Below are 25,590 nucleotides of genomic sequence, written 5' to 3'. Positions count from 1 at the left end.
CAGTACATGAGGACATATTCTTTGTCCCTCACCTCAGAGAGTACTGCCCTGAGCTTCCCTCCGGCCCCTTGAACAATTGCTCTTTTCTGTTGAAACTGCAAGACTGAGACAAAGAGATTTGTTCCCTTTCCTGGGAGCATATGTTCTCAGATTAAGTCAGTCCTTAGCCTTGGCACACTTAACTTTTTCAGTTCTTCTGGGTGTTACATTAGAAAAGCAAGCAGTGGAACAAAGCAGATGGTTAGAGCTTTTCTCGATAGAGATCTCTGAAGGCTTAGGGTCTAACAAACTCTTCCCACATCTGAGTTACTACAGTGGCTGCCTTCCTTTCTCTTCATCTCTCTCCCATCCCAGGGTTGAGGTGGGGAACATCACTGCTATCTAACAAGGGCTGACTGCACATACACACAGACATGCATATATCTCTCACCACAGTTTCTCTCAGGTAAGATCTCTGCACAGACATCTGATCTCAAAGACTTTCAAGGAAATTAGTGTTTTGATCTCTTTCAAGCTTGACTGATACCAACCAATGGATTCAAAAGTTAGAGGAGGTGGACATAGATCTCTAGCAAGCCCTGTGTCCTCAGGAAGTGAAGCAAACAAAAGTTGCTTTGTAGTCAGTAGTGATCTGAACACAGCAACCAAATTACTGGATGTGAATTTAAGTATAATAGCACTTACACCCAAAACTGGATTACTTCATTATTGCAATGAAGTCCTAGGAATTAAGCTGGAATTAACCACTTCAGCTGTTTTCCCTTTGCTGTCTGCTCCCTAATGCAAGCAACTGTGTACATGTCACCCTGATACTTTTCTCTGTGCTTCAGCTACCCCAAATGCGGAGCAGCTGGAATTATCTGTTCCAACAGCTGTGACTAACACCAGAAGAGACTGCTAACACTACCTTCTTCTGCAGATATGCCCCAGCTCTGCCTGCCCCTCCCCAGTGACAGCTGTGCTCTTTGGGCCAAAGAAAATATGATGCTAATCAGGTAGTGGTAGCAATGTGTAGAAACTTGTAAGATAGACTGTAAATTTGAAGACTCAAAACCCCCTCTGACATCCTAGCATGGTGAAACTTCTGAGGAAATCACCAGCTGCTCTCTCTAGTTCTTCATCTGACCTGATGCTGCACCTCAGAAATGACATAACCAGGAACTGGCTGGAGGGCCGAGCCCAGAGAGTGGTGGTGAATGGTGCCACATCCAGCTGGCAGCCAGTCACCAGTGGTGTGCCCCAAGGATCAGTGCTGGGCCCCATCCTCTTTAACATCTTCACTGATGATCTGGATGAGGGAATTGAGTCCATCATCAGTAAATTTGCAGATGACACCAAGCTGGGGGCAGGAGTTGATCTGCTGGAGGGTAGAGAGGCTCTGCAGAGGGACCTCGACAGGCTGGACAGATGGGCAGAGTCCAAGGGCATGAGATTGAACACATCCAAGTGCCAGGTTCTGCACATTGGCCACAGCAACCCCTTGCAGAGCTACAGGCTGGGGTCAGAGTGGCTGGAGAGTGGCCAGGCAGAGAGGGACCTGGGGGTGCTGGTCAATGGTAGGCTGAACATGAGCCTGCAGTGTGCCCAGGCAGCCAAGAGGGCCAATGGCATCCTGGCCTGCATCAGGAACAGTGTGGCCAGCAGGAGCAGGGAGGTCATTCCGCCCCTGTACACTGCACTGGTCAGGCCACACCTCGAGTACTGTGTCCAGTTCTGGGCCCCTCAGTTTAGGAAGGAGGTTGACTTGCTGGAACGAGTCCAGAGAAGGGCAACGAAGTTGGTGAAGGGTGTGGAACACAAGCCCTATGAGGACAGGCTGAGGGAGCTGGGGTTGCTTAGCCTGGAGAGGAGACTCAGGGGTGACCTTATTAATCTCTACAACTACCTGAAGGGAGGTTGTAGGCAGGTGGATGTTGGTCTCTTCTCCCAGGCAACCAGTACCAGAACAAGAGGACACAGTCTCAGGCTGCGCCAGGGGAGGTTTAGGTTGGATGTTAGGAAGAAGTTCTACACCGAGAGAGTGATTGCCCATTGGAATGGGCTGCCCGGGGAGGTGGTGGAGTCGCCATCATTGGAGGTGTTCAGGAGGAGACTTGATGGGGTGCTTGGTGCTATGGGTTAGTTGATTAGGTGGGTTGGATTGGTTGATGGGGTGGATGCGATGATCTTGAAGGTCTCCTCCAACCTGGTTTATTCTATGTATTCGATGTATTCTTTGGCTTGATCCCATTCTTCTCCCTATCCACTAACACATCTTCTTCCTGCTTTTTGCATCCTAGCCCTTGGGTTACACTACACCCAGTGCTAGGTTTTGCCAACCATTAACTCCCTTCAAGTCTCTTGCATTCCCTCCCCTTGTGCTGAGGCCACCCTTAGGAATTTCACCAATAATTCCTTCTGGGCGTCCTCTTTGCAAGTCATTGGTATTAACTGGTGGTGTAAGTTTCAAACACTTTTTCTTTTCCCTCCTCAGTGCATCTTTTTGATTCTGCTCTGTTTTTGTTCAACTTCCCTTGGCCTTTCAGGGTCTTTGCTAAGGTGGTTGTTTATTGTAGCATTTAAAAAAACATCATAAACCAACCAAAAAAACCCCAGCCTACATGGCTGTTACACAAAAATCATCAGCCCCATGAAGGCTTAGTTTATCTGCAGACATCAGCAAGCCTGCATCACTGGTTCACAGTTACTGACAGTTACTAGCAGCAGTGATACAAACAACAATTGTGACAACCTCTTCTCCACTTACTTTGAGTGCTTTGTAGATAACCCCAGGCTGTCTAGGTGACCGAGTGGTATTGTTCTCCAGCTGCTGTTCCACAGCTCGCCTAAGTCCAGAGAAATCTGTTGGAGGATTGTATGTCCTTGTTCCCTTGTAGTGGATTGAGCTGAAAGCCTCAGGAAAACAGCTTAGCTTCCGAAACCGATCCTGAATGAGCTTCTCAGGAACCTCAGAAGGATGATCTATAGGTAAGAGCATCAGCCAGTCTATAAACAACTGATTGTTTAAGATACCATTAACATTGAACAGTGCTGTCATATGCCACACAGGGCTAGTTTTCCTAATTAAACCTTCTATTAACCTTCTGCAGTTATTATATATTACAAAAAGGAAAAGAAATTAACTGTTTTCAAAAGCAGTCTCGGGCTTTGGAAACACAGCTTTGGATTCTAAGACCAAGTGCACAAGCAAACCCAGAAACACTGAGGTTTGGAAGCACAGAGATCCAGAATAAGCAGCAGTTTATGACATAAACTCCATGTCAGCACATTTGTTGGCTCTTCTCACCAGATCATAATTTGATATAGCTACTCCTAGCACCTGGTAAGTGAAGGCCATGAACTTTACACGGGCTGCTAATTCTCCAAGCCAGCCCTATAGTAAGGAGGACTGAGCCTCTACCAACCCTTTGTACACGGTGAAGCACTTCAGAATGGGCCATCTCAGGTCATACTTCATAATGCTATCCACATTCTTCTGCCTGCTTCCAAGTACCTGCTGTACATTTCAGAATAAGGCAGGCCCCTTTTTCCCCTGCCCTGAAACTACATAAACACATTTATCTTCATTATCTATCAATAAATGGTTACAGCTTACTGCCAACAGACATTAAATGGTTTCATTCCTGCTCCTCCCATGATCAGAAGTAATCATAAAAATGTGAATTTTTTACTACCCTGACTTGGCAAACAGGTGTAACTATCATTATGGGTCACTAAATCCAACCTGTTGAAACAGCACACCCCAACACCTACATGAAACTCTACATTGCCAATTAGCAAACTGGCACATAAGAAAAGGAACTGCTGTAGCAGGTAAGCTAAAAATAATTAGGAAGTCACTTTAACAATAACCAGAAACAATGTCAAGTTCTTCTATAAGTGGATGGCCAGGCCCAAAGAGTGGTGGGGAATGGAATTAAATCCAGCTGGCAGACAATCACAAGTCGTGTTCCCCTCGGCTCAGTACTGGGCTAGTCCTGGTTAACATCTTTATCAATAATCTGGATTAGGGGATCAAGTGTACTCGTAGGAAACTGGCAGATGACACCAAGCTGTGTGGAAGTGTTGATTTGCTTGAGGGTATGGAGGCTCTCCAGAGGTGTCTAGACAGACTAGGCTGATGGGCCAAGACCAATTGTGTGAGTTTCAATAAAGCCAAATGTTGGGCTCTGCGCTTGGGCCACAACCACCCCGGACGGAACTACAGGCTTGGGGTGGGGTGTCTGGAAAGCTGCTCAGCAGAGAGGGACCTGCAGATGTTGATTGACAGCCAGCTCAACATGAGCCAGCAGTGTGTCAAGAGGGCCATTGGCATTCTGCCCTCTATCAGGAATGGTGCGGCCTGTAGGAGCAGGGAAGTGATTGTGCCCCTGTACTCAGCTCTGATGAGACCTCATCTTGACTACTGTGTTCAGCTTTGGGCCCCTCACTACCAGAAGGTCACTGAGGTGCTGGAACACTCCAAAGATGGGTAATGAAGCTAGTCAAGAGTCTAGAGAACAAGTCTTATGAGGAGCAGCTGAGAGAATTTGGATTGCTTAGTCTGAAGAATTGGAGGCTCAGGAGAGACCTTCTCACTCTCTGGAAGTAGCTGAAAGGAGGTTGTAGAGAGGTGGGAGTTGGTCTGTTCAACCAAGTAACAAGGGAAAATGGCCTCAAGTTGTACCAAGGCAAGTTTAGACTAGATATTAATTTCTTTACTGCAAGGGTTATCAGGCTGTGGAATGGCTTGCCCAAGAAAGTAGTGGAGTCCCCAGCCCTGGAGGTATTTAAGAGTCATGTAGATTTAGTGCTTAGGGATATGGTTTAGTCAAGGTGTTGTCCATGTTAGGCTAGTGATTGGACTTGATGATCTTATAGGTATTTTTCCAACCTGGGCAATTCTCTAATTCTGTGAAGATCTCACTGGTCTCAAGTCACAATGAGAACGTGGGCCAGGAGGGAGCAGCTGTGGTATTACACAGCAGGAAACGCCTAAATGTTCAAAGACAGCAGGATTAAGCTCCAGCTACTGCAGGCCAATTCACCAGGGCTCTTGCACATCAAAGCATTAGAAATGGTTGGAATGAAGAAAGGTTTCATCATGCCTTTTGATGTATGGGGAAAAAAAAAATGAGGCCAGGAGAAGAAATTTTCATCCCTACATAGTCAAAAACGAACCTGTGCAGTGACTTCCACAGGACAGTGCACTTCACTCGGGCATACCAAAACAATATGTAATTTAAATATGCAAAATCCAAGATGACATGACCCAAGTTAAAAAGACCTGGCAAAACCCACTGAATCTTATGGGAATAAAAGTGTGCCAGGCCTGTTGCTTTGGCTGTATCAGATACTTGCACAAAGAAAAGTTGAGACAAACCATCAGCTCTGCAGCACTACACCGCCTCGGTCTCAACCTCACACCAACCTCAGAATGATGTTGGTGCATAGAATTAAAACAAGCAGAGTGAGAGTACTCTAAGTATTAAAGTTCATTAATTTCACTATTCTTGCTCATGCTAGTTTCTACATAGAATTTTATGTTAGGTTGCTTGCAACAAGATACTCTATACCCCTGCCAGAATCCCAGAGTGTCTCATTTCCCCTTCCTCTGCTGTACCACCCATGATCTCGCACAATGACCCCTCCTGTGGCTGGCAGAACTCTCATCATGACTAGAGAGTGCCAATGTCCATCTGGCTAAGAGGATTATTCTAGCTGATCTGGGGTAGCCAGACCGCCCTCAGAGAATGCTCTGCCATTTCCATAGCCTGGCCTCCAGGCAGGAACAAGTGAGAGCAAAACCCAAACCACATCTTTCACACAGTAGAAGAGAACACTGAATATTCAATGCAGTCTGATGATTTCCAGGCAGTGTTTGGCACACTGTAATGAAGGTGTTTTACGGTCTACTCACCAGAGCCCAGGAGCTTGGTGTAGACAGTCTCATGAAAGATGATGACACCTGGACCCAGCGTTGAGAGAGGAACATCTAGGCCGCAGCGCGCTGTGGTAGCTTTTAGCTCCTTGGTGAAATGTTTTAAATACGCCTCCGAGGCATCGCCAAGGAACTTGAAGAGATCGTTGTGGAGCCTGTCAGCACGAGTACGGTAGATGACAAGGTCAGAGATGGCCAGGACCTTCAGCAGCAGCCGTGTTCTCTGGCTCAGGTTCACAGTGGCGCCCAGCAGGCCCTCTGTGTCAATTACCACCACTTTGCGGACCGGATCATAGGCTGCCCACACGCCAACTGTGCAAGACTCTTGGGCTGGAGACGTCTTGAAGACTTCCCGGCCATAGAAGAAAGTGTGGTTAAGGGTGTGAGATTTGCCATCCCCAGTGTTCCCAAAGATGGACACTACCTTTAGATGCTGTTCAGGACTGCAGTCCAGTTTCTTAATAAATTCTTCTTCATTCTTTACCTAAAACCAGCAAGAAAAATAAAAATAAGCATGCAATTGGAGTAGACAACACTGGAAACAAAGCTGGTTCACAAGATTAATGAGTGCTTATTCCTGTTCCAATTTTGTCATCAGTTTCTGAAGCATCAAAGAGTCCAAAGCAAAATATTAGAAAACAGTTTTGTAAGACACACACATCAGTGGGATTGAGGCTGTTTCACCAGGTAGCTGTTTTGAAAGTGATGCTTCATTGCAATTACCTGTCTAGTGAAACCTCTGGTGCCTCACTGCATTCCCTGAGGCACACACTTCAGAGAAAGGAGCACAACCCTACTTCCAAATCTGTCAGAATGCTACTTGGAGCATGGCAGACACCCTCAGGAGCACTGGTCTCCTGGAAAGCATCCAAATGCAGATGCAAAACAGGGAAGTGCTTTTGTCACCTTAATTTGCCTCATCCACACAGGCTGGGCAACTGCTTAGGGAGAAAGCGTTCTTTCCTGCAGCTGTGCTGCATCTATCCACAGCCTGGGGTTCTCAGACACAGCCTGTCCTCTACTCTCCACTGACAGACCCTTCAGCTAGAATGAGGGGCAAAGAAGGAAGTAGCACAAGTCCTCCTACAAGGAGAGGCTGAGGGAGCTGGAATTGTTTAACCTGGAGAAGAGGAGGCTCAGGGGAGACCTTATTGCTCTCTACAACTACCTGAAGGGTTGGCTGTAGCCAGGAAGGGGTTGGTCTCTTCTCCCAGGCAATCAGCACCAGAACATGAGGACACAGTGTCAAGCTGTGCCAGGGAAGGTTTAGGCTCAAGGTGAGGAGAAAATTCTTCACAGAGAGAGTTGTTAGCCATTGGGAATGGGCTGCCCAGGGAAGTGGTGGAGTCACCATCCCTGGAGGTGTTCAAGAGGGGACTGGACGTGGCACTTGGTGCCATGGTTTAGGAGTCATGAGGTCTTGGGTGACAGGTTGGACTTGATGATCCTTGAAGTCTCTTCCAACCTTATTGATTCTATGATTCTAAGTAAAGTTGTACACTGGAGTCAGGTTGTTGAGGTCAAACTAGCTTTTACAAAACTACCTCAATGATCCAGTTTATAATTGACTGTACTGTTCTTTCACTTAAAAAACAAAGGAACAAATAAAACCAACAAAACCCAAGACAAGAAGACAGTAGCCTTCAGAAGTTACCTTCTTTTTGGCTCTACAAAGATTAAGTGACAAACATCATGCTGTTTAGGTTGAAGAACAGGGCAACAGGGAACAGTTAAGCAAGCAATGAAACAAGTTAGGGCTCTACAAGAGCCTGCCTTATTTTTGTTACAGAATATGGCCTTGGCTTTGAAAGGTTTCATGCTTCTGGCCATGGTTGTGTATCACTTGCTTTTTCTTCTCCTAACAGGTTTTATCAATGTATTATGTAACAGGGAAGGATATGACAGAATCACTTTGAGAAGGATTAAATTCACCTCTTCCATCACAATTCCCCCCCTCAAGGAATTCCTGTCAGCTGAAGAGAGCAGGACTTCCATCCCCCCTCACCTGCCTCTCAACTTCTGGAAGCTCCTTGGCTACTTCTCCCTCCTCAAGTACAGTTAGAAGGTCTCACGATACACGATCCACAGAGGCCATGAGGTAATAAATGGTTTCTTTGAACAAGTTTATTCTTAGATCAGCAAATTAGTTTAAGGCCCAGCCAGCCCCATTTGCTCTAGTCAAATCTATCAGCAGCATCTAGGCTTTGAAGGAAAATAAAAAACAGCCAGTCTGCCAAAAATTAAAAAAGAACCAGTGTGCCAGATTGTGGCTGGGAACAGCATTTGGAAAAAACAACTGTGGACTGTGGAGCTGCAGTAGCTTCTCATGGACTCAGAGCATTCAAGGCAGCCTCAGTGTGGGGGAAAAAAAACAGGAAATGGAGAAACCAAAAGGCTCTCAACATAATCTTTTCCGCTTTCTGTGGGAGACCAACACACACTCAAGTTACAGGTGCACAAGAGAAGGTCTGCTTTTTTTGTAGCTGTTAATTATTAGCTTGTCATCAGGAAGGCAGTTTATATCACAGATGCAGTTTCCCTTAGTGTCTCTGGAGATGTCTCTGTGGGGGAAAGGAAGTTCCTGGTCCATGGGATAGCTCCTGAAAACATTCAGAGATTTGATAATAGCCTGCAGTGTGCCCAGGCAGCCAAGAGGGCCAATGGCATCCTGGCCTGCATCAGGAACAGCATGGCCAGCAGGAGCAGGGAGGCCATTCTGCCCCTGTACACTGCACTGGTTAGGCCGCACCTCGAGTCCTGTGTCCAGTTCTGGGCCCCTCAGTTTAGGAAGGAGGTTGACTTGCTGGAACGAGTCCAGAGAAGGGCAACAAAGTTGGTGAGGGGTTTGGAACACAGCCCTATGAGGAGAGACTGAGGGAGCTGGGGTTGCTTAGCCTGGAGAGGAGGAGACTCAGGGGAGACCTTATTGCTGTCTACAACTACCTGAAGGGAGGTTGTAGACAGGCAGAGGTTGGTCTCTTCTCCCAGGCAGCCAGTACCAGAACAAGAGGACACAGTCTCAGGCTGCGCCAGGGGAGGTTTAGGCTGGATGGTAGGAAGAAGTTCTACACAGAGTGATTGCCCATTGGAATGGGCTGCCCGGGGAGATGGTGGAGTCACCATCATTGGAGGTGTTCAGGAGGAGACTTGATGGGGTGCTTGGTGCCATGGTTTAGTTGTTTAGGTGGTGTTGGATTGGTTGATGGGTTGGATGCGATGATCTTGAAGGTCTCTTCCAACCTGGTTTATTCTATTCTATTCTTGGTCTTAACTACATTTCTGTTTGCAATCCAGCCCCCCATGCAGTCACTCCACCCAAGTCAAGCTGAACTGAAGGTGAAGCTCTTCAGCAGGAAAAACAGAAATTTACAGCTGAAGTCCTCTGCAAGAAGGACAAAAATGCATGCCCTGCTGCATGGAATATTTAGATTTGAAGCCTCTTTGTCATCCATACTTGGAAACATTAGACAACACAGCTTTCCTAGATCGAACCCATAATAAAAGTAGAACTGTTTAGGAAGAGACAAGGAACAAAAACTGCTAAAATGACATTCCTGCCCATGAATTTCCTGGAAACAATGTTATTAAAACAACAACATGTTAAAAGCTTAGGAACAAAATCCATAAAATAGAAGGGAGTTTCCAATGACCTCTACTCAGACAGCTTTAAATCAGTCTCCAGGCAAAACAAACAGCAAGAGAATTAGACATTTTTGCCAGCTTTCTCCTTCTAAAACTCTTTATGAACCCTTTAAACCTTGCTAATATTCATGGAAGTGGTGCACAAAGCCACTGCTGTGCCACACCACCACAATACCCAAAACAACACCCAAGAGTGCTTGGTGTAGTATTCATCAGAGTGCCCTCATCTGCCAGACTTACACTGTCATTTCAACTTACATTAGCACCTTTGCTGAGTTTCGAAACCTCACTCTTAGCTTGACTTGATTTTAAGAGTATTTTTAGCACTAAAATGCCTTTCCTGCAGTCAAGAAAGATATCATATAAATAATTAAATTGGAGTCCTCAGAACTGCCTGATAGCCAGTGCAGAACAATGTCTTCCAATACACAGCCACTAAAACAACAAACAGGATATAAATTTAACACACTTTTCAATGAATGGAAAAATAAACTACAAGATTTGTAAGAGCATGTCCAAATATATAACAGCACCAGACTTCAAACATCTGAAGCAAATTAATCTTCAAGCACAAGTGGTCAAAACAATCAAGTGGGAAAAAAAAAAATAGTTTATTCCCCTTAAAGCATTTCTTAATACTGGCAACAGAAGCAATTCTGTTGACAGTTCAGAGAACATTTTAAAGAGGTATTGCTTACAGGAATTCAACCTAACAGCTGAAATCAGGAGGAGAAATGGCAAAGCAAGGTAAAAAAAGATTTGCACCGTTTTAAGCAGCCCTGAACAGTATCACAGTATCACTAAGGTTGGAAGAGACCTCGAGGATCATGGAGTACAACCTGTCACCACAGACCTCATGACTAGACCATGGCACCAAGTGCCACGTCCAATCTCCTCTTGAACACCTCCAGGGATGGTGACTCCACCACCTCCCTGGGCAGCACATTCCAATGACGAATGACTCTCTTGGTGAAGAACTTTCTCCTCATCTCGAGCCTAAACTTCCCCTGGCGCAGCTTGAGACTGTGTCCCCTTGTTCTGGTGCTGGTTGCCTGGAAGAAGAGACCAACCCCTTCCTGGCTACAACCACATTTCAGGTAGTTGTAGAGGGCAGTGAGGTCACCCCTGAGCCTCCTCTTCTCCAGGCTAAACAATCCCAGCTCCCTCAGCCTCTCCTCATAGGGCTTGGGCTCAAGGCCTCTCCCCAGCCTTGTTGCCCTTCTCAGGACACATTCAAGTGTCTCGATGTCCTTCTTAAACTGAGGGGGCCCAGAACTGGACACAGGACTCAAGGTGCAGCCTAACCAGTGCTGAGTACAGGGGCACAATGACTTCCCTGCTCCTGCTGGCCACACTATTCCTAATGCAGGCCAGGATGCCCTTGGCCTTCTTGGCCACCTGGGCACACTGCTGGCTCATGTTTAGGTGGCTGTCAATCAGCACCCCCAGGTCCCTCTCTGCCTGGCTGCTCTCCAGCCACTCTGACCCCAGCCTGTAGCTCTGCATGGGGTTGCTGTGGCCAAAGTGCAGCACCTGGCACTTGGACTTGTTAAATGCCATTCCAACATCTAAACCACAAACCTGAGACCATTCTTGGCAGTTAATGGTAAGGACAGAGTTTCATACCAATCATTAAGCCTGGAAATGGAACAGATCTGTAGGATCTGCCCATCCCATCACACACCAGTTCTACACAACACAAGTCCTAAATTTTGGCAGTTATTTTTTAACTCAAAAAAAAAACAAAACTGAGCTCCTATCCAGACCTGCACAAAAGTCTTATGGGTGCCTACCTAAAGTTCCAGGTCCTACCATTACATCAGAACTTTAGTGTGCACTGAAAACATGACAGAAATCTATAAAGCAAATTTCTTCCTTTAACTACAGCCCATAAGAAAAGCCTGAGAGGAATAACCTGTGCTACAGTGCAGTGCTGTTCCCAAAACTCACATCTCCAGTGTTCCTCACAATCACTCCCAAAAAGAAAGTGCATGAGTGCAATGAAGTGCAGGTGGCCTACCCCAGCAACTCAAGTATGAAATGCTGTTAAAAAAGCAGCTGAAAATTCTCTGCTTTGGCTCAAGGAGAAACTGTTATTGGTATTCCCAAATATGCCTTGCTAACAAGTGAGAAAAAGGACTGTGTAGCTCCCTGTGAGAAACTGTTTGCTATGAAGCCCATGACATCAGTAGAGCCACAAGAGGGGCCCTAGACTATCATAATTCAAACCATCTTTCTGCTAAGATCATAGACTGTTAGGCTGAAAGGGATCTCAGGAGGTCCTTAGTCCCTCCCAGCTTTTAGAGGCCTCCAAATAAAGGAGAAGATTTTCATCATAAGCAGGTGCTCAAGAAGAATAAAGGCTGATATTTAAGTCCATAATGTTAAAGTCCATAAAGTCCAACAAAGCTGTAGTTCCTTACCTTTCTCTGTCTCCTATAGCTTTTTGTCATTTATGCCTCAGGGCAACTAGGAGAACATACCCCAAGCTTGCAACCCTGGACTTTAGGCTTACAGACTTTGATCACTTCAGGGATCTGCTGGCCAAAAGATCATGGAACAAAGCCCTAGAGGGAAGAGGGGCCCAGGACAGCTGGTCACTGTTCAAGGATCACCTTCTCTGTGCCCAGGAGCAAAGTATATCCACAAAGAGGAAAGCGAGAAAGAATGTTAGGAGACCTGCCTGGATGAGCAAGGAGCTCCTGGACATGCTGTCAAACGAAAAGAAACTCTGCAAGGAGTGGAAAAAAGGACAACTGGAATGGGGGGCATATATGGAAGCTGCCTGAGCAGCAAGAGACCTGGTTGGAAAAAGCTAAAGCTCCGTTACAATTAAATCTAGCCAAGGAGATCAAGTGGAACAGTAAAAATTTCTGTAGGTATATTAATGGTAAAAAGAAGACTAGGGAAGGTATGGGCCCCCTCAGAAAGGAAACAGATGAGCTGGTGACAAGTGACATGGAGAAGGCTGAGGTTCTCAGCAAGTTCTTTACCTCAGTCTTCACTGGCAAGGACTCTAGCCACACTCCCAGAATAATGGAAGATAATGGCAGGAGCTAAAAGAAGGAACTGCCCATGGTGAGTGAAGATCAGGTTTGTGACCATCTGAAGAACCTGAAAGTGTTCAGGTCCATGGGACCCAATGGGATACACCCATGGGTGCTGAGGGAACTGGCAGATGAGGTTGCTAGGCCGCTCTCCATCATATTCCAAAAGTCATGGCAGTCTGAGGAGGTCCCCACTGACCAGGAAAGAGGGATGACCCAGGAAACTATAGGCCACTCAGTCTCACCTCTGTGCCTGGTAAGATCATGGAGCAGATCCTCCTGGAGGCACTACTGATGAAGGCCGAGCAACTGACATCATTTACCTGGATCTGAGCAAAGCCTTTGACACTGTCCCACATGACATCCTGGCCTCCAGGCTAGTGCAGTATGGGTTTGATGGATGGACCATTCAGTGGATAAAGAACTGGCTCGAGGGCTGCACCCAAAGGGTGGCTGTCAATGGGTCCACACCCAAGTGGAGGCCAGTGACAAGTGTAGTCCCTCAGGGACTGGCACCAGTCTTGTTTAACATCTTTGCTGGTGACATGGGACAGAGGCATTGAGGCACTCTCAGCAAGTTTTCTGACAACACCAAGCTGTGTGGTGCAGCAGACACGCTGGAGGGAAGGGAGACCATCCAGAGGGACATTACCAGGCTGGAGAGGTGGGCCCATGACAACCTCACAAGGTTCAACAAGACCAAGTGCAAGGTCCTGCATCTGGGTCAGGGCAATCCCAAGCACCGATACAGGCTGGGCAGCAACTGGCTTGAGAGCAGCCCTGAAGAAAAGGACCTGGGGGTGCTGGGGGATGAGAAGCTCAACATGAGCCACCAGTGTGCCCTTGCATCCCAGAAAGCCAATCACATCCTGGGCTGCAACAAGAAAAGTATAGCCAGCAGGTCGAGGGAGGTGCTTCTCCCCCTCTACTCCACTCTGATGAGACCACACCTGGAGTACTGCATCCAGTTCTGGAGCTCCTATTACAAGAGGGATATGGACATGCTGGAGTGTGTCCAGAGAAGGGCCAGGAGGATGATCAGAGGGCTGGAGCACCTCTCCTATGAAGACAGACTGAGAGAGTTGGGGCTGTTCAGTCTGGATAAGAGAAGACTCCAAGATGACCTTATTGTGGCCTTTCAGTATCTTAAGGGGGCCTACAAGGAAGCTGGGGAGGGACTTTTTAGGGTGTCAGATAGTGATAGGACTAGGGGGAATGGATTCAGATTCAATGTTAGGAAGAAGTTCTTTACCATGAGGGTGGTGGGTTGCCCAGGGAGGTGGTAGAAGCCCCATCCCTGGATGTTTTTAAGGCCAGGCTGGATGTAGCTCTGAGCAACCTGATCTAGTGTGAGGTGTCCCTGCCCATGGCAGGGAGGTTGGATCTAGATGATCCTTGAGGTTCCTTCCAACCCTAACAATTATATAATTCTAAGATTCTCTGCCATTACTCAGGTCTTCTACACATAACCCCATAATCCAATCACATAGATGTGCTTGATAAAGAAGTGCCTTTAAAACATAAATTTCCTAAAAGCTTGATGAAAATGAACAGCAGGATAGAAAAGATAGACTCTAACAACCTTTCTGGAAAAAAAACCCTGTCTCTTGGCCATTCCACACAGCCACCAAGACACTGTTGTAAGCAGTCATGCTCATACTCACTAGCCGGTGATTGTGCTGGCTGGTGCATGACAGCACACATACTGCTGCTTACCCAAAAGACAGATGTGGATAAGCACTGGATAATGGGAGACAGACATCTGAGAAATTCTACTTCTCAAAGAGTTACTTGTTACTATATAAACATTTTGTGGTAGCTTGGGAGAGGTTTCCCAAATGGATGAGTTTATAAAACTGCACATCGTACTAGCAGTAGCAATCTGGCATTCAGGGGTAGGTTATTAATCACTGACCCAGCAAACACATAAAATAGCATGATTGTCCTCAGTAATCTCCTAGATTTCAGCCAAGCTGATAATGGACATCAGCATTTCCAATACCTGAGTCCTACAGAGCTTCCAGCCCTAACTGGATGACCTGACACCAGATGCATGGAGAGCAAAATAAAGATGGAGACACACACTCTGAGGATTTAAGGTCAGATTCCCACACTCCTCCTCACCTTCAACTGGGTTTGTTCTTATTCCCTATGCTGGGTGCAGGTCTGGCTCATCCAAAGGAAAGCATTCTTATTAGAGGTGCTTTCTACCTTGAAGGTCTTGTACCTGCTTACTTGCCTTTGCTGCAGTACCACCAACAGGTTCTGTTGAGATTTGTTCCATTAGGCTTCATTCAAATCCATGATAAGTGTCTATGAACAGAGTATCTTTTTCAGACCAAAGTTATCCTCTTCCTTCCCACAGCTCTGGCTAAGGAATTCAGGGACAGTACTTTCATGGGTTTGCACAGAGCACAACAGAGTGAGTCTCAACAGGACCTACAGGTCTCTGCATTGAAGGGTGGAGGCTGCCCATGTCCAAGGCCCATCTCTGTTACAGGACTCTTTCCAAAAAGAGGCAAGAGTTAAATCCTGCTTAACAACCCTACCCAAACCTATTTTGCAGGTTTTAAGGCAGTAGAGTTACCAAAGAGAAAAAAAAAGGGGGGGAGGGGGGAAATGGGATATCAAATATGATGGGACTTCTCTGTAATCCAAGAGGAAACATTGACTGAAATACTGCAATTACCAGGTAAGCTACCCTTGGGGATGACAGCTAAGTTATATGGAACTGCTGAGAGCAGAAATAAGACCAGACAGTCCACTAACCTATGTGCTAGCTGAAAAACTGTTTGCAAGAACTCAAAACCAAACTCCAGACTCCAGGGTAAATGCAACTGCTGTAAAAACAACACTTATTTAAGAATGTCATCTAACTCTTAAAAAGAACAGTAAACAATGAAGCAGGATGCATTATTCTGTATCCCAGGTACCTTTTGACTTCCCCATGGATGTTAATTTGGCCACACAGCTACCCATTGCCACTCCAATGTCACAGCTGTAGCAACAGACAACCATATCCAGGTGTAGAGATCTGCCCAGAAGACAGCAAGTCAGTCAGTGAGTTCATGCTCTATTAGTCATCCTCAATACCAAAGGTAACTAGATTACCTGTGTGGACACTACTTTCTGCCACTGCCCTTAAGAGTGGCATTTACTAACTTGTGTTATGGTTCCATTCTTCCTAGAAAAGAGTTAGTGTTGTTATTTCCCCAGCTGCAGGGTGTTTTGATAAGCAGGCCAACAGACTGAAACTTCTACCTTTATGAAGTTGTACACTGATCCAAGTTAAAAAGCAAAAGGTACATGGCAGCAACACCTAACTCCTGGTGACCCCTGCAGAAGTGAGAAAATGGAGGAGATAGAAACAACAGAAGGGCTGGAGGACAGCGAGCTGCCAGTCTCCTTTTCTTTCTTGAATGCACCCCAAAGGACTCACATCCTGCTCCTGCACATGGCACCCAGGAGCTGAAAAGGATTCCCTGGATAACTGCAAAGAGGGGTACAGCAGAGGAAACACTAGAACACCCCTTTTCCCCCACCACCCGTGTTTAGTTCAGGAAATGACCTAAGCTCAAGAACTCCTTGAATGAAATGGTTGGGAATTCCAGAGTGGATTGCTAGCAGCTTCTCTCACTTGTGTTCTCCTTTGCTTCCACACCTGCACTCCTTTCAGCATATGGACATGAAATACAGGAAGCAAGTGAGAGATTTGACTTCAATTCTGGCCCAGGAGAACTGCATCATGAAGAAGGTGCAAAAGCAGTTCCAGTGGCTGTGTGCAAATTAGCTAGGAGTCAGCCTGAGACTGTTAAAGGAGCTGTGCACTTATTGTATGCACCTCTCCCACCTTCTTAAAATACTCTTCAAAATACTGATACAGGTCCAGTGGAGGAAAGAGCACTCCTAACCAGCAATTCCAGTCAGAAAAACAGGGCACTTCAGTATAGCAGAGGGAACTGCAAAACTCATAACAGACCGGGATGGGAGGAATATTGAACAATAATAAAGTAGTAAAGAGAAAAATTTCTAGACTGCAGGACAGCAAACTCCCCAAAATACTCTGGCAAGAAAATTTCTCTGAAGCACAAGAAGGAGGAAAATACATCAACAGTACAGCAACAGTGACGAGGAACAGAAATTACATATCCTGACCCAACGGATCACACTGACCTAAAACACTTGGATCTTCTACACATTTTTTTTTTCCTCCTTTACATCCATAGCAAATATACCAGCTGTGACTCTTCAGCTTACAGGATATGAACTAAAAGTCCCAGAAACTTACAGCTGACTGTGCTATCCTTAAGCACAGCAAAAGAAAAAAAAATGGGGGAAAAAAAAGAAGGAAAAAAACACCAAAACCAAACCAAACCTCCCTCAACAGCAAATCAAGTGTGAAAGTCACAGGAACTAGTACTGTTTGCTAGATAAATGCTTTTGTAGTACAGAGGCAAGAAATAAGACTTAAAAGAGACTATGATTTCATAGAAGCCATGTTAGCAAAAGAACAAAAACACTTTACCAAGGAAAGGATTCCTAGTGGCTCTCCCTTCCCTCATCCCTAGACTTTGGTCAGGCTCAAACCAGTAGGCAGCAAGGAAAAAAAAAATAATCACACTACTTCCATCAAGTTTACAGTGGGGGTGAGAAAAGCAAAGGACCTAGCATGCCTGAAGAGCTATCACTGGTTAACTTTTTAACAGGAGAGAACAAAGGAGGACACCTGGACCATTATGCTGTTAGAGGCTGGTTACTTAATGACTGTATGAAGTGGTCTGCATTTAAATAAGGGCCACAAGTCATTCTGCCTCATCTAAACTGACTGCAGATAGATCCTGCTCAGTATGTGCTGAGGGAAAGAGCTTAATCCTTTAGGTGTCTAACCCTTCTAGCAGGAATAAAAAGAACTCAAGGAATGGGGCTGCATTTAAGAAACTGTGGTATCTATTGGCCAAACAATAAGACTGAAGACTGAAGGAAGGGGAGTCACAGTGGGTATCTCTGGGGGACCCAGTAATAAATATATGCTCCTTTCTCCCATATAAAATTACACTGACAGTAATATTTTTGTGACTAGCTAGCAAGTTCCTGTATTCTCAGTAAGTCATCACCTTTTCTCTTTTTCTGTGCAACCCAGAGACTGGGTAATTTCTTGTGACAGACTAGTTTCTGGTCAAAGAGCAGTGGACTCTTTAAGGCTGACTACTAACAATGAAGCATGTCCTCCATCTTCTGGGTCAGTGAAAGACTTTCCCTACTTCTATGAAGTGCATGTGTCGAGTCCTTAATTAGAGCTTTGGACAAAGTTATCACAGAGGCCAACAGTGGCACTACAACCAAGTTCTAATCCTGTGGTAAGAACTCTCAATGCCTGCTCCTCAAGATAAAACTAAGAAATTGTTGTTATGCATTGTTAAGCATTTCTTTCCCCTTCCCTCAGGGGCCGTAGTAAACAGAGCTCCCTGTACAACTGAGACATAACTCTGCTTTATGCTAGAGGGCTCTACTGCAAAGGTGCTGTACAAAGAGCAAAAAAATGGATACTGTTCTAGAAACTGCATAAACTTAAGTACAAGGGACAAAAACAGAGGCAGAGGAGTGGAAAAAGTTGGAGACAATAAGACAGTATCAAAACCTGAAACAACTGTTGTATTTTGCTGTGTTTTTCTTAATCCATGGTATTCCAAGGGGATTTTACAGAATCAATTCATTGATCTCTTTAAGTTCTTAAGGGAAGTGCCTCTTGTGTGCAAAGGGCAGCACTAGTGACAGCACAGTGACACTTGCTTCAAAACTCAGCAAGTTACAGATGAAAAAGGAAATTTGACATCTTGACAGAGCAGATCAGGGGATTCAGCTGGGGGACTTACACATAAAGAAAGAAAGCACACAATTTGACTCTAACATGGCAAAGAGATGTGAAAGATGTAACGAGAGCAGTGACAAGAGTGAATCAATCAACTGAGGAAGCAATCCCCATAATATAATTCTGAGTAGAGATGAGCAAGGAATACAGACTATGTCAGAGCCAATTAACAAACAGATGCTGCAGTTATCTAGAACAATTTGATTGACGTCTCAGCTTTAGGCATGTAATAGATATGGCCAAGAGTTTAGTACTGTGTAAAGCGAATTTGCATAATACAGCCTGAGAAAAAGGACCTAGAATGGGATGTAAACTGCAGGTGATGCCCATCTGTGAAACATGGAGAAGATTCGTTTCCTGAGAGAAGCAATCAATAAGGCCTTATGAGGGGCAACAGGTCCTTCAAGAAGGAAAGGAAAATTTGTCTACAGGTCAAGATGGCTGGGGACTAACTCACAAGAGTCACAAAGCATCACACTATGTGCTGTATGAGACAGCTGGGATAGGACTTCACAAGAGACAGCCTCTCCAGTTCTTCCACAGACTTGCGGCGTAAACTTGGATTTAAGCTTTAACGGCACTTTCATAACATGAGAGAACCCACCTCTTCTTAAGGTGCTCAGATATAGAGCTGTTACACTGAACATCTCAGAGAAGCTTGCACTGCACAGATAGGAGCTTGAGCTGCCATGGGTTCTCCACAAATGACTGCTTCGCGAGCAGTGGTTTCAAATGGGACCTTTCCTGACTAAATGGATTTGAAACAAACACAAGACATCCTCAACTTTCAGAGCTTGTGGTTATGTCTGCAAAGCGCTAACACCTCCAAACTAGCTTTGAGCATCTGTGCAACATGGAATAAAGACAGTTATGCAGATCCCCAAATTATCACAGCTGTATCAGTGCAATGCTGAGTATCTCCTCTCAGCTAAACTAACTTTCTCAGGCACAGCGCCTTACTGATTAATCTACATTGCTTCTGGATATGAAACCAGTTCGGTCATTGCTTACACACTAAAAATGTCCTTCAGTTTCAGAGCTACCACCTCCAAGAAGCCAACAGGAACAATGAAACATAACCAGCTGAGCTTAACAACTCCAAGTGCCAAAGGAAACTAAAAAAGAAATCTCACTGCCTTGTGCTCCCACTTCATTGAACCACTTTCAAATAGGAACTTTGTGTACATCAACAAGTACCTCATTCCATCCTGTTTGCCCAGCAGCATAACTAGTTCTGCCCAATTTTACAGGACTAGCATCTAATGGTGCTATGCCAGAGTCTACCACTGATAGCAAATTAGCAGTTTTCTCTCTTATTTTCTAAGGCAACAACATTTAAGTTCCAAAGGTCAGAAAACAAAGATAGACAGACTCCATAATTCTGATAAATCCTTCTCCTGTCTGCTCATACATAAACAGCCACACATCCTCAAACCCTGAATCTCCACATTTCAAGCTATTAAAATTTCGTCATTGCTGGACAAAAAGTTGGTTTAAATAAAGAATATTCTGAGGATTTCTTCCCAGATGATCAGCAGTAATATTGCTAGTAACAAACACAGCTACAGTAAAATTGGCTGTTCAGTGTTATCAAGAGCAGAAGACATTACAGAAGACATCTTCAGAGGTTAGCTAGTCATCTGATGGCCCTCTCTAAATAAAGGTCCTCAGGCTCACTAACAGAAACCTCTCTATAATAGTAAGCACTCTATGTTCCAGCTGCCAGGAAATATTTTAAATGAAAACTCCAACTGCTTTGACAGTGGCTGTGAGATGTCTCATAAGTGTTCAGCTATGTGGAATAAAAGATCACTCCAGATGGAAGAGCTCTAATTCAGCATCTTGATAGGGAAGCAAGATCATCGTTAAGCTTTTTCCACCCTGTTCTGCTCAAAATTGCTATGATCTGACAAAAGGCCATCGCTGTCCCAGTCAGGAACTTGGCTTTATTGCCTGCGACATTTAAATAGCAACACACTTGCTTGCAAGGGGCAGCCAAGTCTACCTCAGTAACGCTTACAGATTCAGAAGTATAAAGAGAACTTAAACTGATACAGCCGCAGCTTGTGAGCAGCTTTCCAGGACAGCCCTGTTCTAAGGCATTTCAGAGCTTGTCAGATGAAGGTCATTGACAAGTCTGCATCTTAAAGCAATCGTTGCACCTGCCATGCATTCATTACAAGGAAACGTGTATGTGCTCAGGGAAGGCATACGAACTAAGGACTGATACTACACCTGAAACTCAGTCACCAGCATCCTACACAGTGTCTGTGTTGGTGCATCATAAGCACTTGTCATCCTTCCTGCCTTTCCACACCAAAAGCCATGAGAATTTGTCAGTCAGTACACCTGAACTGACCATTATGTGATCCAAATATCTGGCATCTATTCTATATTACAGTGTAACTAGCATGTACACGTATATGCACTCTTCTATAGTATAGAATAGATGGAAGATACTTCAGTCCCATTTCTTTGCCATGTCTAGCAGACACATTGACTGTTACTATGACAGATACAAATAGCTAATTAGAATATCATCATGCTACTGCTGGTTCTGGGTACCATAAAAGGAAACTGAATTTTTAGTTGTGTAACTACTCTGTTACTTCCACACATCACAGTTTTCACATTTGTAAAGTATTTTTACATTGTAAAATGCTTACACTCACCAAATGTTAAGGGTCAACAAGAGTTCATTAACTGCCTATACTGAATGCTAGGCTCTCTAGCACTTTGATCATTATTACTAGCAGGCCTACCTCAAATTGACAGCCAGCTTCCCCTCTTCCTGCAAAAGGCTAACATGGAACACTATTTGTGTCAAGTGATACAGCTGAACCATGACATCTGTAGGACTTTGGCCCCTTCTTTCTACTTTATCCTATTCCTAAAAATCAGATGGGTTTACTGATGCCAAAGGAGGACTGCAGGGGGCTGTAGTCTTGCATTAACACTGCTTGGTACAGTGCCCACTCCTAGTCATACGGTAGGACACTGGCTGCCAGCACTCCCATTTGCAAGATATCTACTGTAATAGTTGCTGTTCAGTTTTGCTCCGGAATGATCAGCATCCTGCACAGAGAGCTCTTATCTTACTTGTATGTGTCTCAGTAGAGTCGATTCTTTTCACCAGCTTCACTTACCAAGCCTGTAAGAGGAGGCTCTTGCCACACACAAGGTTTTAATGAACTTGACCTTTTGAGGAACTCATGAGGAAGGCCACTCCAAGGTACTGTGTCATTTTTGGCCCAAGATGCTTAGTGCCACTTGACAAGCTGTCCTCACATTTTGCTACCATTGCTGTCTGCAACACTTTTAAGTACTAACCATGCATCACAGCAGGCTGTTAGACTAAGAAACTAAAAGATCTCATCCATTCAAACAAATCACAGCAGTTCTTACCTGAATCTCCTCAGTTTCATCCACTAAGAGGAAACTCACAACTTTCTCTGTCATTTTCCTTCTTCTGGTCTCCTCATCCATCCCTTCCTCCTCTTCCTGCTCTTGGGCTTTGCCAGCATGGTACACGGTGACAGGGTGCTTCCTTCTGTTCCCCCCAGAGTGTGTTCTCTTCTGACACTCCACACAGAGGTTGATTTTGCACACCTGGCACCTCACTGCTGCTATCTGCCTGGAGCCTGTCATGCTGGCATGCATTATGTTCCCATTGGCACCTTTGCAGGAGTCACAGTACGGGACATGGCCGGGTCGTATACGGGTCCGTTCGTGGTTCCGTAACCTTTCTGGCTGGTGCAACTCCTCTTCACAACGCTGGCACTGTAGGCTCCTGCACTCATCGCACTCAAAGATTGCTTCATCTGTCCCACTGCAAACATAGCTTTCCTGGCACAGGAGTGTTGTGTTCTGTCCTTTCTCTGCAGTTTGTGTGTGGGCGCTCATCTTCAGATTTCCTTAAAGCAATGGTCTTCCCTCCTGTTTCTGTTTTGAAGAATGATGTGTGTTAAAAATCAGCTACAAATTTAGTATCTTCACAGGGGAAACAAACATAGCAGGAATGCTGTCTGTGCTTACTTTTAAATAGTTAACATTTCTGCAAGATTCATACACTGACCTGCCTCCCAGGAAACGACTTGTTAAGTGCAGGTAAAGTTTTCTTTCCCCAAAATAAACTTAAGCAACGTGTCTGGTTTCGTGTAAGGTTATACCCAAACACTAGTATGCATTCTGCCTCTGCTTAACCATGTAATGTGTTTCCAGTGGTGAGAAAACCCCTAGTTTAGTGTATTTCAGCAGACCTGGCAAGTCTTTCCCTGAAGCTGGGATTGGAGGGAGGCAGCTAGTGACACAGAGGCAAAAAAAAAAAGGCATTAGACATGGACAAGTGCATATACATGTACACACACAGACACAGAGGACTCTGTCAATACTAGAAAATTCCCTGCTTTCGCTCTCCAGCTAAGCTCCTCCTTCAAAGTTCACAGTATTTATTTGCTGGCAATTTCCTGATGTGCTTCATCAGATAAACAAAAATCCGCTCTTTGTGCGCTCCTTCCAGTAACGCCGCGGCCGGGTTGATAGACGCCGGGTTTTCGCCTCTCCAACCCAAGTTGCCAGAGCAGGCCCCCGCTGCCAGCGCCCGCTAAGGGCAGGCTGCACACCGAGCCGCCTTTGTCTCGACCCGCTGTTGCCTCCCGGCTGCGCGGGGCCCCGGCCCAGCCTCCCCACACCAGCCCTCGGCTGCCTCCCGGCCCACACAGAGCCACTCTTTACTTCAGGCTCACCCTGGGCAACCCGCATTCTGCGGCTGCTTTCGCAGACCTGGCGATTCAAGAGGGAGAAAGGGAGACAGGGAGAGAGGGAAAGAGGGAGAGAGGGAAAGAGAAGAGGAAGCAGCAAACAGAGGGCAGCCCCCCGGGAGCTCTGCCGCGCGGCTGCCAGCACTTGTGGCTCGATCGCCCTGGGCCGGGCGGGGGCGGCGGACGGGCGGCCCCCCGCGGGCCGGCCCTCATTACGTAACGCCGATGCCAGCCGCCGCCTCGCTCCCGCAGCCCGCACCTTACCTGGGGGCTGCGTCCAGGCGGTGCCGTCTAGCTCTAAAGAGAGGCCGGGAAGGAAGGGGGAACCCCGCCACCTCCTGCTGCCGAACGGCGACGGCGGACGGAGAGCCGCGGCGAGGCCGGGAACAAAGGCAGCGCGGCACGGGGCGCAACCAGATGGGCTATTGTTTACAAGCCGGCAGCCACCTTTCTTCCCCTTCCTCCCGCCGGCACCCGGTGACTAAGGAGTCGGGTGCCGGCCGCCGCTTCCTCCTCCTCCCCCCGGCCCGCTCCGCGCCCGGGGGGGGGAGGGGGGTGTCCCGGTTCTCCTCCCCCAGGGGCCGGGGCGGCGACCCGACCATGCAGCCGAGGCGCCCGGGAGGGCTGGGCAGGGCAAGACCCGCGCCTCCTGCGCCCGCTCCCCTCGTTGTCAGCTGGGATCAGCTGATAGCGAGGAACTTCGGGGTTATTTTCTCACCGCGGAGACGGGAAGACGGCAGGCGGGGCGGCGCCGGCACGCCGGGAGCTGTAGTTCAGGGGCTCGCCGCCGCCTCACGGAGAGTCGTCAGTGCTGCGGGACATGCTGGGAGGTGTAGTTCCCATGCTGGAAGCGGTGATGAGGCCCGGCATGTAGTTCCCGGGGCTAATGAGGAAGGTTAGCGGGACAGAGGTGACTGCGGTTGTCGGTGGAGGTGCGTTACCAGGGCAGCCGTACACAGGCTTTGTAGTCCTGACCCTCGTCGCTGGTCCCTGAGGTTTTCGCTTCTATGTTTGTCCCCCGCCCCGTGGCTGACCAGCTCCCAGTGACACCAGCAGGCCCTCCCCAGGATGGGCGGAGCTGCGGCCACCCAGCCCCGGAGGGGTGTAAATAGCAGGTGCCTGAGGGATGAAATCCACATCCTTCCACCGCTTGGAGAGCGACCAAGCAGCCACTCCCAGGCTGCTAGGCCTAGAAAGTAAGTGGGTCATGGCATCTGCCCAGCTCACTTGTGCCATGCGTGCATTTAAATGAAGTCTTGACATGGAGTGCCAGTAGTCAACATAATTCTCACCCTTCTTCTTCCTCCTGACGATAGCTACCATCAGTGGGTGAACGGCTGCCATTTATGTAGACTGCAGATCTGAAATAGGGGCACATGCTTGCTGAAAAAATAGCAGATTTGTGGCCAGAAATTGGAGCTGCTGGCATGGGTGGTGGATGCAGGCAGAGACAGTCAAAGAAGCCCTCTTGGCCACCAATGGCTGCAGTGAGCTCTGGTTCATGATGCTGGCTGGCAAGGACAGGGTGCTACAGGAAAAGTACAGGTTTTTTTTATAGTGGCTGCAGGTGTACATGGAAGTATGTGATTTAGATACTATGCAAAGTACTCTGCATTGCCACCACACAATTTCCTCAAGTAACCAAGAATTTTTGGCTGGATGCTAATGGTTATCTCAGTAGAGGAAGAAGTGCTGTTTCACTTCAGTGGACTTTGCATGTTGATAACAATGGACAGGCAGCTATAAAGTCCTTGTTATTTGGTTCCCTGGTTTGGGTAAATAATTTCAAGAGAAAGCCAAATTATATAACCGGATATCCATGTAGACAGCAGTGACTTTACTTTTTGTAAGGTGATTGTCTCATCATTGCACAAAAACAAGTCAGCAGGTCAAATTACTGTGACAATAAGGCACCAGTGAAGTTCCTAACACTATACACATTTGTTCTACTATATTCTACTACGTGTATTTGTGTAACTAGGCATATACATGGTTTATCAGTTTCTCTTCTATGCAGTATAGTGATGCATGACTGAAGATTGGCACAGTAACTGCCTTCCCCGTTTCTCTTTCATACCATTAGAATAATGCACGATTAACTAAATACACCAACATTATAGAAACAAAGTCCTGATTAATCAAATGGCTTCAGAGTGGAAAAAAAAAACCCTGGTTAGTGTATTTACTTAATACCTACAAGGCAGAAATCTGACAGCACTATGAATGGGGAGCCAGGAAGTTAGATCCTTTGGATGCCAGAATCTTACTGATTTTTCTCCAAGTGGCTGTATTTTGAATGGCAATGTGATAAAAGGAGTGATTAAAGGGTATGAGGATGAGAAGACAAAATTT

At 46.3% G+C, this 25,590-nt stretch overlaps 1 protein-coding gene across 2 annotated transcripts in view; it reads right to left on the bottom strand.

Moving 5' to 3' along the window:
- The window catches only part of ZFYVE1 (zinc finger FYVE-type containing 1), a 31,998-nt gene extending 7,948 nt beyond the window's left edge, over window positions 1–24,050 (bottom strand). Inside the window, exons 1-4 of one of the 2 annotated variants that reach the window (XM_054161551.1) lie at window positions 23,957–24,050; window positions 21,884–22,420; window positions 5,900–6,404; window positions 2,747–2,961 (exon numbers count right to left, since the gene is read on the bottom strand). In XM_054161551.1, coding sequence (XP_054017526.1) covers window positions 2,747–2,961; window positions 5,900–6,404; window positions 21,884–22,381 — 1,218 coding nt within the window. In that variant the 5' untranslated portion in view covers window positions 22,382–22,420; window positions 23,957–24,050. The other variant, XM_054161549.1, reaches the window with a different exon arrangement.
- Window positions 24,051–25,590: the final 1,540 nt, after the last annotated feature.

Source organism: Dryobates pubescens, chromosome 5 (genome assembly GCF_014839835.1).
Source record: "Dryobates pubescens isolate bDryPub1 chromosome 5, bDryPub1.pri, whole genome shotgun sequence".
Classification (NCBI taxonomy): Eukaryota; Metazoa; Chordata; class Aves; order Piciformes; family Picidae; genus Dryobates; species Dryobates pubescens.
The sequence above is the reverse complement of the archived record's forward strand: the minus strand, read 5'-3'. Positions and strand labels throughout refer to the sequence as shown.